Source organism: Stomoxys calcitrans, chromosome 2, assembly GCF_963082655.1.
Source record: "Stomoxys calcitrans chromosome 2, idStoCalc2.1, whole genome shotgun sequence".
Classification (NCBI taxonomy): Eukaryota; Metazoa; Arthropoda; class Insecta; order Diptera; family Muscidae; genus Stomoxys; species Stomoxys calcitrans.
Genome location: NC_081553.1, coordinates 48,019,790 through 48,037,176, shown reverse-complemented (window position 1 = coordinate 48,037,176; position 17,387 = coordinate 48,019,790). Strand labels below are relative to the sequence as shown.

At 39.5% G+C, this 17,387-nt stretch overlaps 1 protein-coding gene across 1 annotated transcript; it reads right to left on the bottom strand.

Moving 5' to 3' along the window:
- Positions 1 to 16,398: 16,398 nt before the first annotated feature.
- On the bottom strand, positions 16,399 to 17,046 carry LOC106087740 (uncharacterized). The gene is made up of 2 exons (XM_013252883.2): positions 16,908 to 17,046; positions 16,399 to 16,841 (listed from the first exon to the last, which is right to left on the bottom strand). Exons 1-2 carry the CDS (start codon positions 16,956 to 16,958, stop codon positions 16,428 to 16,430), a joined length of 465 nt encoding a protein of 154 aa, XP_013108337.2. The 5' UTR covers positions 16,959 to 17,046; the 3' UTR covers positions 16,399 to 16,427.
- Positions 17,047 to 17,387: the final 341 nt, after the last annotated feature.

Below are 17,387 nucleotides of genomic sequence, written 5' to 3'. Positions count from 1 at the left end.
CAAACAAACACAAATCGATTTTTATATAAATATAAGAAGATATCAGGTAATCACCGATTTGGACCGTGCTTGGCACAGTTGTTGGAAAGCATAACAGAACACTTCATGCTCAATGTCAGCCCAGTCGAACAAAAATTGCAGCTTATAAGAGCTTTTGAAATCAAATCGGGAAATCGGTTTACATGGAGGCTATATCAGGTTATAGACCGATTCGGACCGTACTAGACGCAATTGTTGGAAGTCATAACAGAACGCCAGGTACAAAATTTTACCCAAATCGGAAAAATATTGCTGCTTATAAGGACTCTAGAAGTCAAATCGGGCGATCGGTTCATATGGGAGTAATATCCGGTTTTGGACCTAATTGAACCGTACAGTAGTTTCCACAGTAGTTGGAAGTCAAATTAGAGCACTACGTGCAAAATATAAGCCAAATCGATTAAAAATTGCGGCTTCCAGGGTCACAAGAAGTCAAATCGGGAGATCGGTTTATATGGGAGCTATATCAGGATCTTGACTGATTTGAACCGTACTTGGCACATTAGTTGGAAGTCACAACGACACACCACATGCAAAATTTCAACCAAAATTGCGGCTTGAAAGGGCTCAAGAAATCAAATAAGGAGATCGGTTTATATGGGAGCTATATCTAAATCTGAACCAATAGGGCAAAATTTGCATTTGCATGGGGTCCTAGATCAATGTTTTGAGGTGTTACAAACGGATTGACTAGATTAGTAATCCCCCATTCTATGGTGGTGGGTATAAAAATAAGTGTTCCTTAAGCAATTTTTTCCAAAAATCACTTTTTTACACCAAACACGTTAAAATTCGTTAAGTTCGGCCGGGCCGAACTTTTGATACCCAACACCTCGGGTATATATGTAAACCACCTTATGTCATAATCCGGTGGAAAATTCATAAGTTATGTCCCCATAGCAGCTATATCGAAATATAGTCTCATCGGACCAAATTAGGCACGGAAATTGAGTGGTTTAAAAAATGCAAGTCATAGTTTAATTTTCTAGACCAAAATATTGGTCGCTGTGGTAGCTACATTCAAATATACATCGATGTGAACCATAAACGACATGAATGTCGAAAAGCCTAACATTAGTCATTGTGTCAAATTTCAGTGAAGACGGATTATAAATGTGCCTTATAATTGGGCCAAGATTTTAAATCGGGAGATCGGTGACAGCTATAGCCAAATCTGAACCGATCTGGGCCAAATTGAGGAAGGATGTTGAAGGGCCTACCACAACTCGCTGTCCCAAATTTTGGCGCAATCGGACAATAAACGCGCCTTTTATGGACCCAAAACCTTAAATCGAGAGATCGGTGTATATGGCAGCTCTATCCAAATGTAAACCGATCTGGGCCAAATAAAAGATTGATGTCGAAAGTCTTAACACAACTCACTGTTCTAGATTTTGGCAAAATCGGACGATAAATGCGCTTTATATGTTCCCAAAACCTTAAATCGAGAAATCGGTCTTTATGGCAGCTATATCCAAATCTGGACCCATCTGGGCCAAATTAAAGCAGGATGTAGAAGGGCCACTGTCCGAAATTTCGGCGAAATCGGACAATAAATGCGTTTTTTATGGGCCCAAAACCTAAATCGAGTGATCGATCTATATGGCCGCTATATCCAAATCTGGACCGATCTGGACCAAATTAAAGCTGGATGTAGAAGGGCCTAACAGAATTCGCTGTCCCAAATTTCGGTAAAATCAGACAATAAATTCGTCTTTCGTGTGCTTAAATCAAGAGATGTACAAACTACAGGTCGCAATTCTCATCCGATCGTCTTCAAATTTGGTATAGGCATGTTTTTCGGCCTAGCGAAAAAAAGTAGATATTAGAAAAAATCGGCTCAGATTTAGATATGGCTCCCATATATATGTTTGTCCCAATTGCTGTAATAATGCAATAAAATGGTAATTTGTTAACCGATTCGCTCGAAATTTGTCAGGAAGGATTTTCTTATGACTCCCGACATTACAGGTAAATTTCATAAAAATCGGTTCAGATTCGGATATAGCTCCTATATATATGTTGTTCCGATTTGCTGTAATAATGTGATAAAATGGTCATTTGTTAACCGATTCTCTTGAAATTTGGCAGGAAGGATTTTCTTCTGACTCCCGACATTAAATTTGAATTTCATAAAAATCGGTTCAGATTTGGATATAGCTCCCATATATATGTTGGTCCGATTTGCTGTAATAATGTGATAAAATGGTCATTTGTTAATCGATTCTCTTGAAATTTGTTAGGAAGGACTTTCTTATGACTCCCGGCATTACAGGTAAATTTCATAAAAATCGGTTCAGATTCTGATATAGCTCCCATATATATGTTCGTCCGATTTCCAGTAATACAGCAATAAAATGGTCATTTGTTAACCGATTCTCTTGAAATTTGTTAGGAAGGATTTTGTTATGGCTTTCAAAATAACAGGTAAATTTCATAAAAATCGGTTCAGATTTGAATATAGCTCCCATATATATGTTCGTCCGATTTTCAGTAATATTGCAATCAAATGGTCATTTGTAAACCGATTCTTTCGAAATTTGGCAGGAAGGATTTTCTTATGACTTTCAGTATTACTGGTAAATTTCGTGGAAATCGGTTCAGATTTAGATATAGCTCTCATTTATATAAAACGCCCGATTTTCACTCCTAGAGCAACTGCAATCGCATTTATTGACCAATCTTCCCAAAATTTTGTACAACGCTTTTTTCGATGACATCCACAATGTCTATGAAGTTTGCTCGAAATCGGTTCAGATTTAGACATAGCTCCCATATATATGTTCGTCCGATTTGCAGTAATATTGCAATCAAATGGTCACTTGTTAACCGATTCTATTGAAATTTGACTCTCGACATTACTGGTAAATTTCGAAGAAATCGGTTCAGATTTGGATATAGCTGTCATATGTGTATATCGCCCGATTTTCACTTCTAAAGCCACTGCAAGCTTAGTTTTTGATCAAACTTGCCAAAATTTTGCACAACGCTTTTCTCGACGAGTACCTCATTATCTTAGAAGTTTGCTCGAAATCCGTTTAGAATTAGCTATAGCTTCTATATATATGTTCGTAACATTTTGGGAATTTGTGTTAATGTTGTCATTTGTGAACCGTAGTTCTTATAGCTTGAACGTATTTGCTCGAAATGTGATACGGATTGTTTAACAACCCATCTGAAAACACTTGGCGAGGTCCATCAAAATTGTTTCAAAACTAGACATAGCTTCCACCTTGTACCTATGGGGTAGGTGTAGGGTATTATAAGGTCGGCACTGCCCGACTTTTGCCTATCCTTACTGTTTATTTGTAAAGACTGTAGGGTGGGAGGCTACAGAAGTTTGCGCATGTCCGCCTATGATGCTGAACGCAGGCGATGTTTGTGAGGTGCTTTGCCATGTAAAAACTCCTCCACAAAGAGTTGTCGCACTGCGGCACGGCTTTCGGACTCGGCTATAAAAAAAGCCCTCCTTATCATTGAGCTTTAACTTGAATCGGACTGCGCTCATTGATATGTGAGATGTTTGCCAGTGCTCCTTAATGGAATGTTCATGGACAAATTAGCATTTTGCGTGATTTCAACAGACAAATGGACGGACAGGACTAGATGGCCTTTGATTTTTCAGAATATCAAGAACATATATACTTCAGAGGGTCGGAAATGGATATTTCGATGTGTGGCAAACGAAATGGCAAAATTAATACACCCCCAACCTCTGGTGCTGGCTATAAAACAGGTATGTTATTCTAGCCTAGACTTTCTATAATCCTCGAATTTTCCTTTCCTATCTATCTGGCATTCAAATGCAGACACCAATAACACATTTTTTCTGTTTTCACACCATAAGAAAAGTTAAATCGCATAAAACTAAGCATTTGTAGAAATGCTCAAGAGTAGACCACAACTGCACATAAACAAACTAAATAAGAAGTGTGATTAACTCTTCTGTAATGGAAAACTTTGCAACCACAATCAGTATCAGCCAGCAGACCCGAAGATAATATGGGTGGGGGGAAATGCATATAAAACTATAGATCTCAAATGGAAAACTTTGTGTGCCATTTTGTTCGTCTTGTTCACTTTGTTATACTCTCTCTCTCTCTCTCTATCGCCGCCTGCCGACCAACCTCCCTTAGGATCATACCCCAATGCCATGAGTAACTACTTTGGAGCAAAACATAGGAAAACATGCTTGGAACATGGTAAAATTTACAAAAGTTACTTAAAGATAAAGGCAAAGTTTTTGTTGTTGTTTCTCCTAACTCTACCAGCAGCAGCAGTAGCAGTAGCAGCCAACCTACCAGTTGGGGTCGATATATTTGCTTGTGCATTTTGTTATTCTAGGGGCTTCGTTTTGTGGTTAAAGCAGAAAACCCAACACAAACCGAGTTGATGACAAAATACAATTATTGTCGACAATCTATGTGATTGGGAAAGTACCCTACCCCCGAGTTTGTCTTTTTATACCCACCACCATGGGATGGGGTATACTAATGAAGTCATTCTGTATGTAACACCTCAAAATAATCATCTAAGACCCCATAAAGTACATATATTCTTGATCGTCTCGACGCTCCGAGTCGATCTAGACATGTCCTTCCGTCCGTCCATCTGTCGCAATCACGATAGCAGCCGAAAGCATAAAGCTAGCAGCTTGAAATTTTGCACAGATAGTTACTATCGACGTAGGTCATTGGGGATTGCAGGTGGGACATTTCGGTTCAGATTTAAATAAAGCTCTCATATAAGCCGATCTCCAGATTTGATTTCTTGAGCCCTTACTAGCCGTAATTATACTCACCACCTTAGGATAGAGGGTATATTCATTTAGTCATTCCGTTTGCAACACATCGAAATATCAATGTCCGACCCTACAAAGTATATATAATTCGGATGGTCGTCAAATTCTAAGACGATTTAAAGATGTCCGTGTCTCTGTCCGTCTATCCGTCTGTCCGTCCGTCGGTTGTCATCTCACTACAGTCTTCAAAATTTGAGATATTGAGCTGAAATTTGGCACAGATACGTCTTTTTGATGCACGCTGGTTAAGTTCTTGAACGGGCCGAATTGGATCATATTTGGATATAGCTGCTATATAGACCGATCTGCCGATAAAGGGTCTAATGCCCATAAATGCTTTAGTTTTCTCCGATTTCGCTGAAATTTGACACATTGAATAGTTTAAGGCCTCTCGACATCAGACCCAAGTATGGTTCAGATCGAAGTATTCTAAGATCTGCCAGTTAAGGGTCTAAGGCCCATAAAATCACCATTTGTTTCCTGATTTCGCAGAAATTTGATACAGTGAGTAGTTTAAGGCCTCTCGACATCAGACCCAAATATGGTTCAGATCGGAATATATTTAGATATAGCTGCTATATAGACCGATCTGCCGTTTAAGGGTCTAAGGCCCGAAAAATCAGCATTTGTTACCTGATTTCGCTGAAAGTTGAAACAGTGGATTATTTTAAGCCTCCCGACATTAGACCCAAATATTGTTCAGATCGGAGTATATTTACATATAGCTGCTATATAGACCGATCTGCCGATAAAGGGTCTAATGCCCATAAATGCTTTAGTTTTCTCCGATTTCGCTGAAATTTGACACATTGAATAGTTTAAGGCCTCTCGACATCAGACGCAAGTATGGTTCAGATCGAAGTATTCTAAGATATAGCTGCTATATAGACCGATCTGCCAGTTAAGGGTCTAAGGCCCATAAAATCACCATTTGTTGCCTGATTTCGCTGAAATTTGATACAGTGAGTAGTTTAAGGCCTCTCGACATCAGACCCAAATATGGTTCAGATCGGAGTTTATTTAGATATAGCTGCTATATAGACCGATCTGCCGGTTAAGGTTCTAAGGCCCATAAAATCAGCATTTTTTACATGATTTCGATTAAATTTGAAACAGTGGGTTTAACTGAGCCTCCCGACATTCAAACCAAATATGGTTCAGATCGGAGTATATTTAGATATAGGTGCTATATAGACCGATCTGCCGGTTAAGGGTCTAAGGCCCATAAAATCAGCATTTGTTACCTAATTTCGCTGAAATTTGAAACAGTGGGTTAATTTAAGCCTCCCGTCATCTGACCTAAATATGGTTTAGGTCGGACTATATTAAGATATAGCTGCCATATAGACCGATGAAGGGTCTGTAGCCCATAAAAGCTTTATTTTTTAACCGATTTCACTGAAGTTTGAAACGGTGAGTAGTTTAAGGCCTCCCAACATAGGACCAAAATATACTTCAGATCGGATTATATTTATATATAGCCGTCATATAGATCTGCCGATCGATCTATATAGCCCAATAAAGGGTCTGAAGCTAATAAATGCTTTAGTTTTTACCCGATTTCGCTGAAATTTGATACAGTGAGTAGTTTAAGGCCTCCCGATGTCAGACCCAAATATGGTTCGGATCTGAGTATATTTAGATATAGCTGCTATATAGACCGATCTGCCGTTTAAGGGTCTCAGGCCCAAAAAATCAGCATTTGTTACCTGATTTCGCTGAAATTTGAAACAGTGGTCTAATTTAAGCCTCCCGACATCTGACCTTAATATAGATTAAATCGGACGATAATTAGATATAGGTGCCATATAGACCGATCTGCCCAATAAAGGGTCTGAAGCCCAGCTTTATTTTTTATCCGATTTCGCTAAAATTTGAAACAATGAGTAGTTTAAAGCCTCCCGATATCTGACCTTAATATGAATTTAATCGGACGATATTTAGATATAGCCACCATATAGACCGATCTCCCGATTAAGGGTCTGAAGGCAATAAAACCTTTATTTATTACCAGATTTCGCTGAAATTTGAAACAGTGAGTTAATTTAAGCCTCCCGACATCTGACCTTAATATGGTTCAGGTCGGACTATACTAAGATATAGCCGCCATATAGACCGATCTGCCGATAAAGGGTCTGAAGCCCATAAAAGCTATATTTATTACCCTATTTCGGTGAAATTTCAAACAGTGAGTTGTTTTGAGCCTCTTGATATACGACCCTCCCCCTTAACCCGATTTTCAAAAACGCCAGATCTCGGAGATGGCTGCACCAATTTAAGCGAAATTTTGAAACCTGGGGGAACGCCCCATCCCAAAACCCACCCGAACGGACATATGTACCGATTGGGACAGTATGGGTATCAAATGAAAGGTATTTAAGAGTAGAGTACGAATTTGGTGGGGGAGGAAGGGGGGGGTGGTAGTAGAGTACGAACTTGGCATTAAAATGTTATCCTAAGTGTCGGGGGGCCCCCACCCCGAAAAACACCACCCAACAGGACACTTTAACCGCTTTGAGCAATATGGGTATCAAATAAAAGGTATTTAAAAATTGAATACAAATCTGATACAAATATTTGTTTTTTGGTGTCTGAGGGCCCTTCCCACCACCCAATATCCCCCAGCAGGAAAAATTTACCGATTCGGACAATATGGATATCTAATGAAAGCAATTTAAAGGTAGAGTGATGATATAAAAATTTATTCCTTGGTATCTGAGGAGCCTCCACAACCCTTAAAACTCCCCAACAGAACATATCTACCGATTGAGACAATATGGGTATCAAAAAAGATATTTGGAATTTCTTATAAGAATTTGGTCCAAGGTGTCTACCCCCAAAACGGCCATAAATGTCCAACGTCACAAAATTGGGGCGAATGAAACGTCTTTGGGTGTTGACTATGAATCTGGTATGCACAATTAGGACAGAGTCTGGGACCGGCCCACCCACTAAATACCCTTCTATAGGACGTATAGTTCGATTGGGATAATATGTCAATAAAAGTAAAGGTCTAGACAGTATATGGGAGAGACACCACGAAACTTGGTGTCAGAGATTTTAGAATGAGCGCAGAAGATCGAAGAGCTTGGAACGCTATTCTACGTTCGGCTAGTGGAAGAAATATTCTGTCATAGCCAATAAAAGTAAAGTAAGACAGTATATTTCGAATCTAATGTTGGTATAGGGATTTAAGTATTTGGGTCAGAAAACAAATTTGATATCCAATTTTTTGAGGCCAAATGTTTGGGGGTCGTGTCACCCCATAAACTCCCCCTAAACCAATGGCAATTGGGGCTCATATTAGTAGATTACGATGCTGATATTTTTTAGGGCTATGTACGTGGGCAGCCGCCCCACTCTGCATACCCCTCAAACTGGACATATTTGTGGCAAAAATGGGCTTAAATCTGTATCTGTTACATGGCCAAGTGTTTCAGGGACGCCTCACCTCATAAACTCCCCCTAAACCACATTTATATACCGACCATAGCAATATGTAGCTCCAATGTGGTTTTTAGGAGTGAAGTATGAATCTGATATCCAATTTTGGGGCAAAGAGTTTGGCTACTCCAATACACCACCAAATCCAAGAGAATTAAGTAGATCTAACATCCAAACTTTAATGGGCGGACCCTCCCCTTAGCTTATTTTCAAAAACGCCAGATCTCGGAGATGGGTGGGGCGATTTAAGCGAAATTTAGTTTTTTTATATTAACTTAAATACATAAATTTGTATCCTTTTTTAGGTTGGGATATCTAGGGGGCCGCCTCACCTCCAAAGCCACAAGCCAAATGAAATATAAACCAATAATGACAATATGGGACTCATATGAAGATATTTGAGATCAGAGCACTAATCTGATATATGGGGATGCGCCTCATCCCCAAAAATACCCCTATACCGGACATATTTACCGACCATATAAGGCAATGAAAGTTATTTGGGAGAAGAGCACCAATATAATACCCACATTTGTGCACCCAAACAGGACTTATTTCCTGACGCGACCGTATAGGGCTCATATAAAATAAAAGAGTGAAAGAAGACGCAGCGGAGCGGGCCCTGTCCAGTTAGCCTTGTATATAAAAATAAATTTAAGTTTGTTTGTTGCTTAGTTTGTTTGTCTGTTCCGTAAAGACTCAAAAACGGCTGAACCGATTGTCTTGAACTTTTCACAGATGGTACATAATGATCCCGTGGTGAAAATAGCGTACAACATTTTTTGATTTCTGAAGGGGTGGGAAGACCCTCCCCCTTACCCCAATTTTCAGAAACCCAAGATCTAGGAGATGGTTGATGTGATTTAAGCGAAATTTTGAGTGATATCTTTTACTAATCTAAAAATAAAAATTTGGTATCCAAATTCCAGATGGGGTACCTAAGGGGGACGCCCCATCCCCAAAACCCACCAAATATATATAAAGACCAATCACGACAATATGGGACTCTAATGAAAGGTATTTAAGATTAGAAAACATATCTGATATCCAATGGTAGGACCAAGTGTTTGGGGGACAACCCCAACCCACAAAACAACCCTAAATCGGACATATTTACCGACCATGGCAATATGCAACTCAAATGAAAGGTATTTGCGAGTCGAATACGAATCTGACATCCAAATGTGGGACCAAGTTTCTAGGGGACCACCCCTTCCCCAAAACACCCCCAAAAACAGGACTTATTAACTGACCATGGCAATGTGGGCCTCAAATAAAAGGTATTTGAGTGTAGAATATGAATGCGATATTCAAATGTGGGACCAAGTGTTTGGGGGGGGGGGGCGCCAGTCTCCAAAAACACCCGCCAAAGAAGACAAATTTACGACCATATCAATATGGGGCTCAAATGAAACGTCTTTGGGAGTTAAGCATGAATCTGATATCAATGTTCGGGAAAAGTGTCTATGGCGCCACCCCACCCCATAACATCACCCAAAAACGGAGTATTTGCTGACCATTGCAATATGGGGTTGAAGAGGTATCTTAGAGTGGAACACAAATCTGATATATATTTTCAGGGCCACTCCCCAAAGCACATCCCAAACCGGACATTTTTGCAGACTATGGGAATATGGGGCTCAAATGAAAGGTATTTAGTAGTAGATCAAGAATCCGATATCAACATTCCAGACAAACTGTCTAAGGGACGACCCACCCTCATAACCAACCCCAAATGGGACGTATTTGCTCACCATGACAATTTGGGCCTTAAAGAGAGTGGACTTCGATATTGATAGTTTTAAGGGCCCATACCTCAAACCGGATATATTTGCTGACTTTTGCAATAAGGAGTTTAAGAAAGATATTTGAATTAGAAGACAAATTTGATACCCAATTTTGAGGCCAACGGCATATGGGGTTCAAATATATGATATATCAGAGTGGTGCAGGATGCTGATATATTTTCAGAGCTAAGTGTTTGGTGGACCACCCCACTCCCCAAAACACCCCTTAATCGGACATATGTGAGGCTCAAATGAAGGTATTTGGGGAGTAAAGCACGAAATTGATACCCACTTTCGGGACCATTTTTTCCCCCCAGAATACCTCACAAACAGCAATTATTTACTAACTATCGCAATATGGGGCTGAAATAAAGGTAATTGGGAGTTGAATACGAAACTGATATCGAAATGTGGGGCCATGTATTTGGCGCAGAGCCACTTCCCCAAAATACCCTCCAAAGAGTACAAATTTACCAACCATGTCAATATATGGCTCAAATGAATGGTATTTGAGATTAGAAAACGAATTTGATAACCAATTTAGGAGCCAAGTGTTTGGGGGACGCCTCATCTCATAAACTTTCCTTAAACTAATGGCAATATGGGGTTTAAATAAATGGTATTTGAAAGTAGTAGCGGAGCGGGCCCTGTCTCGCTCGTCTACCATATAAGCCGATTTTAGATCTTGAATTCTTGGGCCTGTAGAGGGCGCCATTGTTAGCCGATGTGGCTGAAATTTTGAATGAAGTGTTCTGTATTGACTGACAACAACTAAGCCTGGTATGGTCTAAATCGATTCATAATAGCTGTCAGATAAGACGATTTCGGATCGTGACTTCTTAAGCCTCTAAAGGGCGGCATTCTTATCCGATTTGGCTGAAATTTTGCAATCGATGGTGGAGAGTACATATAATTCGGCTCAGCCGAACTTAGCACTATGTTATTTGTTAAACCCAAATTAAATTGTTTAGTCTCTATGTTTGCTCCCATGCTACTGATGGCTTGCGGCCCTGCAGAATCTTGGTGCCAAATTCGAGAGACAATTAGGTTAGGGTTAGTCTCTGATGGGATTTCATACCAGGCTATTGATTTGAACCCGGGTTTTCCATATAATATCTGAATTGAAGTTTTTTCTCGTCACCTTATGCATGCGATAAACTTATCATACCATTCGAAATGTGTCTTAAGCTTTTAATACAAAAAACATGTGTAATGGATGTGGGACATAGTGAAACTCCAGAATCCATTCGTTTGTTGCCTGTGATTGCGAAAGGAGCTGCAAATAGCATAGCAGCCATTCTGTGCGCATGCATGCGTGTGTGTGTGTGTGTGTATGTTTCTGTTTAGGTAGACAAAAAGGTGTAATGTTGTAATAGAAAACTTTTTCTCCTTTGCATTACGCCATTTGAGTTTTCCAGCGAAAAAAAAAAAACAACGAACTTGTTGCGGAAAATTTAACCCACGCAGCCACACACTCAGAGATATAAAAGAAAGTTACTAAGTGATAACACAAATAAAACATTACCATTGGTAGCGCTAGGGATTAATTTCCAATCCCAAACACGCCAGCATGAATAGAAACTTGACTCTAATGCAGCAGGGTTAAATTTCTATGAAATTGGAAAACGAATGAATTTTAAAGGAAATAATGCATCAAGTAGTGCAATTTTATATCGAAAGAAGGTGCGCGGCGAATTCGAGACAATTATAAATGTTCTACCGGGCTGAGGACCCACCACCATGAATTCTGCAAAAAACGTTTCCACAAATGAACTTAGTTGACAAAATATATATGCGGGCTTATACCCTACACCACAACTGTGGCACAGTGCATAATAACTTTGTGTATTTGTGCAACTCTAAGAAGGAGAAGAGCAAAACCCATTGATAAGTATACCGATCGGCTTTATTCCCAACGGAAATGAAATTCAGTTTAGGGCGTACCCCAAAGCACTTGGCTCCATAATTGGATATCTAATTCATTTTCTACTCGCAAATACCTTTCATTTGAGATCCATACTGTTTTAATGGGTCAAATAACCCATTTGATGTATCTTTATGAGAAAAGCGCCACCTTGAATTGAACGCAAATTTTAATGTCATATTCGTAATCTACTCCCAAATACCTTTCATTTGAGTCCCATATAGCCATGGTAGGCTAATATGCCCATTTGGGGGTGGGCGACCACCCATTACTTGGACCTAATGTTTTATGCCATATTTGTAATCTACTGCCTAATACTTTCCTTTGAGTCCAGTATTGACATGAACTTCGAATATATCTGTTTAGAGAAGTTTTAAGGAGGGGGGGCCCAATGGGCACTTGGACTCATGTTTTAATACCATATTTGTTTTCTGGTCTCCAATAACTTTCATTTGATACCCTTATTGTGCCCATGGGACCACTTTCAGATATGGGTGGCGTTTTTGGGGGTAAGGGGGAGAGTCCGCCTCCACCTGGTATCTAAAAATTATATAGCCTATGTTTCCTTCCAGACGAAGGTACACAATCTATGAACATTTTAAGAAAATCAGTTCAGCTTAGTATCATGAAGTCATAATGAGTCTAATGACGTTTTTGAGGGCTGGCGTGACCCCCTATACTTCAATCTGATTTTGTATGCCAGATTCGAAATCTACTGCCAAATACCATTGATTTGAGCCCCATATTGAAATGAACGTCCAATATGTCTGTTTGGGGGATTTTTGGGGTTGGGCCGGCCCGATGGGTACTAAGACACAACATTTAATACCATATTAGTATTCTACTCTCCAATACCTTTCATTTGATACCTATATATTGTTCCAATCGATCAACTTTTGATCTTGAGTTGTGTTTTTGGGATAAGGAGGAGGGTCCGTCCCCCTTCCGATACCGAAAAATATATAGCCTATGTTTCCTTCCAGACCAATCTACACAATATGCGAAAATTTCGAGAAAATCGGTTCTGCTGTTTTCAGTCTATACGGAATAAACAAATCGAGTCCCATATATCCGTGATTGGGTAATGTGCCCGTGATTGGCTAATGTGCCCATACTTCGAAATGAATTTGTACGCTAGATTCGTTATCTACTCCCGCATACTTTTCATTTAATATCCATATTGTCCTTATCTGTCCAATTTTTATTTTGGGTGATGTTTATGGGGTAACGATGGAGCGCCCGCCCCCTTCCGTTATCAACAAATTATAAATCCTATTGCTCCTTCCTGACCATATTCGCAATCTACTCCCGAATATTTTTCATTTGAGTCCCATATTGTCATGATCGTCATATAAACCTATTTTAAGGAGTTTTGGGGCTAGGGCGGACCCACCTTTTGTTATGAAATTCGTACTCTACTCTTGAATACCTTTTTTTTGAATCCCATATTGTCCCGACCGGTCCACTTTTATTTTTGGGTAGTACTTTCGGGGTTAGGGGAAAGGTCCACCCCCCTCCCGATATCAAAAAATTATATAGCCAATGTTTCCTTCCAGACTAACCCACACCATTTGTGAAAATTTCAAGGTAATCGATTCAGCCGTTTTTGAGTCTGGTATTTCGATATGTTGCAAATGGAAAGATGAAATGAATATACCCCCTATCCTACGGTGGGGGGTACAATTTGTAACTTTTCGTTTTGTTTCTCTTTCTAGACGTGATCACTGATCTAAGATTTTTGCTATCGAAAAGGAAAGCCAGAGATCACAACACACACCAACCACAATGGGATGCGTTTCGTAATTTGGTTAGAATGGCTCATCGGCCATATTGGGAGTGGAGGTCTCTGACATTATTCCGTATATACCGCGAAAACGTGTCTACGATGTCAGCACGACACTAACACAAATCTGGCACCTTTCATACCAGCCTGACACTTTCACTATAAAACTAAGATATTCGCAAAGACCATCAAACTTTGAAAGATTTGGATCGGCTTATTAATGGTGTGTTGGCAATCAGTGCAACATTCAAATTTCACCGCCGATGGGTCAGTACTTTCTGCAAATAGCTAGTAGAATCTTCAAAAAAAAAAAATTTAAAATATCTTTACCAATTTCACAGTAACAGAAGAATTTTTGGCAATTTTCGATTTTGGAAACATGTGGGGTGACCCCCCCCCAAATAAAATCCTGGCTACGTCCCTGGCAGTAACAGTAACAGACGAATTTTATTAATTTTCTCTTTTGAAAATGTGTGATTTGGTTCGGCTTATTATTAGCGTGCTGCCAATCAGTGTAAAATTCAGCTCTGACTTTATGACCAAATGTCACCGCCGATGGGTCAGTACTTTCTGCAAATAGCTAGTATAATCTTAAAAAAAAATTTGAGATATCTTCACCAATTTCACAGTAACAGAAGAATTTAGGCAATTTTCGATTTTGAAAAAATGTGTGTTGAAATTTTGCACAAATACTTCTTATTAGTGTAGGTCGGTTGGTATTGTAAATGAGCCATGTCGGTCCATGTTTTGATATAGCTGCCATATAAACCGATCTAGGGTCTTGACTTCTTGAGGCTCTAGAGTGCGCAATTCTTATCCGATTGGAATGAAATTTTGCACGACGTGTTTCGTTATTATATCCAACAACTGTGCCAAGTATGGTTCAAATCGGTTTATAACCTGATATAGCTGCCATATAAACCGATCTTGGGTCTTGACTTCTTGAGACTCTAGAGTGCGCAATTCTTATCCGATTGGAATTAAATTTTGCACGACGTGTTTTGTCATGATATCCAACAACTGTGCCAAGTATAGTTCAAATCAGTCCATCACCTTATATAGCTGTCATATAGACCGATCTTGGGTCTTGACTTCTTGAGCCCCTAGAGGGCGCAATTCTTATCCGATTGGAATGAAATTTTGCACGACGTGTTTCGTTATTATATCCAACAACTGTGCCAAGTATTGTTCAAATTGGTTCATAACCTGATATAGCTGCCATATAAACCAATCTTGGGTCTTGATTTCTTGAGCCCCTAGAGGGCGCAATTCTTATCCAATTTGAATGAATTTTGGCACGTAGTATTTTGTTATGATATCCAACAACTGTGCCAAATATGGTTCGAATCGGTTCATAACCTGATATAGCTGTCATATAAACCGATCTTGGGTCTTGACTTCTTGAGCCTCTAGAGTGCGCAATTCTTCTCCGATTGGAATGAAATTTTGCACGACGTGTTTTGTTATTATATCCAACAACTGTGCCAAGTATGGTTCAAATCGGTCCATAACCTGATATAGCTGCCATATAAACCGATCTGGGACCTTGACTTCTTGAGCCTCCAGAGGTCGCAATTATTATCCGGTTTGCCTGAAATTTTGTACGACGGATTCTCTCATGACCATTAACATACGTGTTTATTATGGTCTGAATCGATCTATAGCCCGATACAGCTCCCATATAAATCGATCTCTCTATTTATCTTCTTGAGCCCACAAAGAGCGCAATTCTTATTCGAATTGGCTGACATTTTACACAGGTCTCCAACATAAATATAATTTAATTGTGGTCCAAACCGGACCATATCTTAATATCGCTCTAATCGCAGAGCAAATCTTTTCTTATATCCTTTTTTTTTTTGCCTAAGAAGAGATGCCGAGAAAAGAACCCCCCAAAAAAAAATAAAATCCTGGCTACGTCCCTGGCAGTAACAGTAACAGAAGAAATTTGGCAATTTTTGATTTAAAAAAAAAAGTGGGGCGCCCCCCCAAAAAAAAATTAAATCCTGACGACGTCCCTGGCTCCCATATAAACCGATCTCCCGATTTTACTTCTTGAGCCCTCACAAGCTGCAGGCAGGTTTTTCGGCCTAGAAAAGGCAGGTTTTTCGGCCTAGAGACGAAGCCTATTGAAATTGGAAAAAATCGGTTCAGATCTGGATATAGCTCCCATAAATATGTTCGTCCGATTTTCAGTAATAATGGAATCAAATGGTCATTTGTTAACCGATTCTCTCGAAATTTGGCAGGAAGGATTTTTTTACGACTGTCGACATTACTGGCGAATTTCATGGAAATCGGTGCAGATTTAGATATAGCTCTCATATGTATATATCGCCCGATTTTCACTCCTAGAACCACTGTGTGTGTAGGGTGTAGGGTATTATACAGTCGGCGCCGCCCGACTTTTGCCCTTGCTTACTCGTTTTGGATACCTAAGGTGGGGGTTCAGATTCGTATTTTCTCTCATTTGACCAGTTAGGGTTGTTTGCAGAACGGCGAACCCCTGACACCTTGCGCAAAATTGATTTATCAGGTTCGTATCCTATTAGATTTGTATTCTAACTTTCATTTGACAACCATATCCCATATCAGTGGGGTCATAAATAGAGTGGGGTAATTGGATATACTTAACGAAACTTTATTTCTCTAGGCACCAGCATTTTCAACAATTCGTAGCGGTATATATGAAGTTTCAGGCGTTATGGCATCACCATCAAGTGCCACTACATTTTTATAATATGGCACTTCATCTCTGCGTCTTACAACAATTTTCTTATTTTCCTCATCATCAACGAATTCAAATACGGCCTGGGCAATACAATTGGCCTTCATCCAAGGTTCATACAGAATCGTAGCATTACACTCATGCACCACATCCGAGGATTCAATGAGAAGAGCGTTAATTTGATATAAGTAGACGCTGCTTCGAGAGGCCCTTAGCAATTTGTCTACTATGTAGCGGGGCCCATCGTACGTTTCCAGAGTTACCAAAGCCATGTCCAGTATTTGTTCAGCCTTTTGTAGATAATCACCTTGCAGCTCTCTTTCCGATACATATTCCTGTAAATATGAAAGAAAAATATGAAATTAGAGTTAAATCGCAAAAATCTTTTACGGAGTAAGTACTGGCCACACTGGATCATCAACCCCAGAAAAGGTATCGTAATTATTAGGCATTTTTATCTTGGGAGGTATAAAACCGCGCTAAACCTTTTGCCAGCAAGTAGGGAACTAATGTGTGTCGAATGTGTGATGAAATGATTTGCTTTAGATTGCTGTTGCGATAATTATACGTCAACGCCTACTTGCGGTTTGAGCTGGTTTCCTAGGCAATGACCCATTGCAAAAATTGCAATACCAGACAGATGGATAAAAATAAGTCTTTATGCATGTGCTGGAGGTACACGTCTACCGTTTACTTTGTTTATATTTTTAAAACGATAATTTCCTATAAATGAGTTTTTTTTTAGAATTTCATAACGAAGAACCTATTTTTTGCACCCACAGTGTTGACATAGAGCGGAAATGAAACATTTTCATAATAATTTTTATAACGGTCTTTGGGAGTAAGGCAAAAATCTTATATCAATTTTCGGGAAAAGTGTT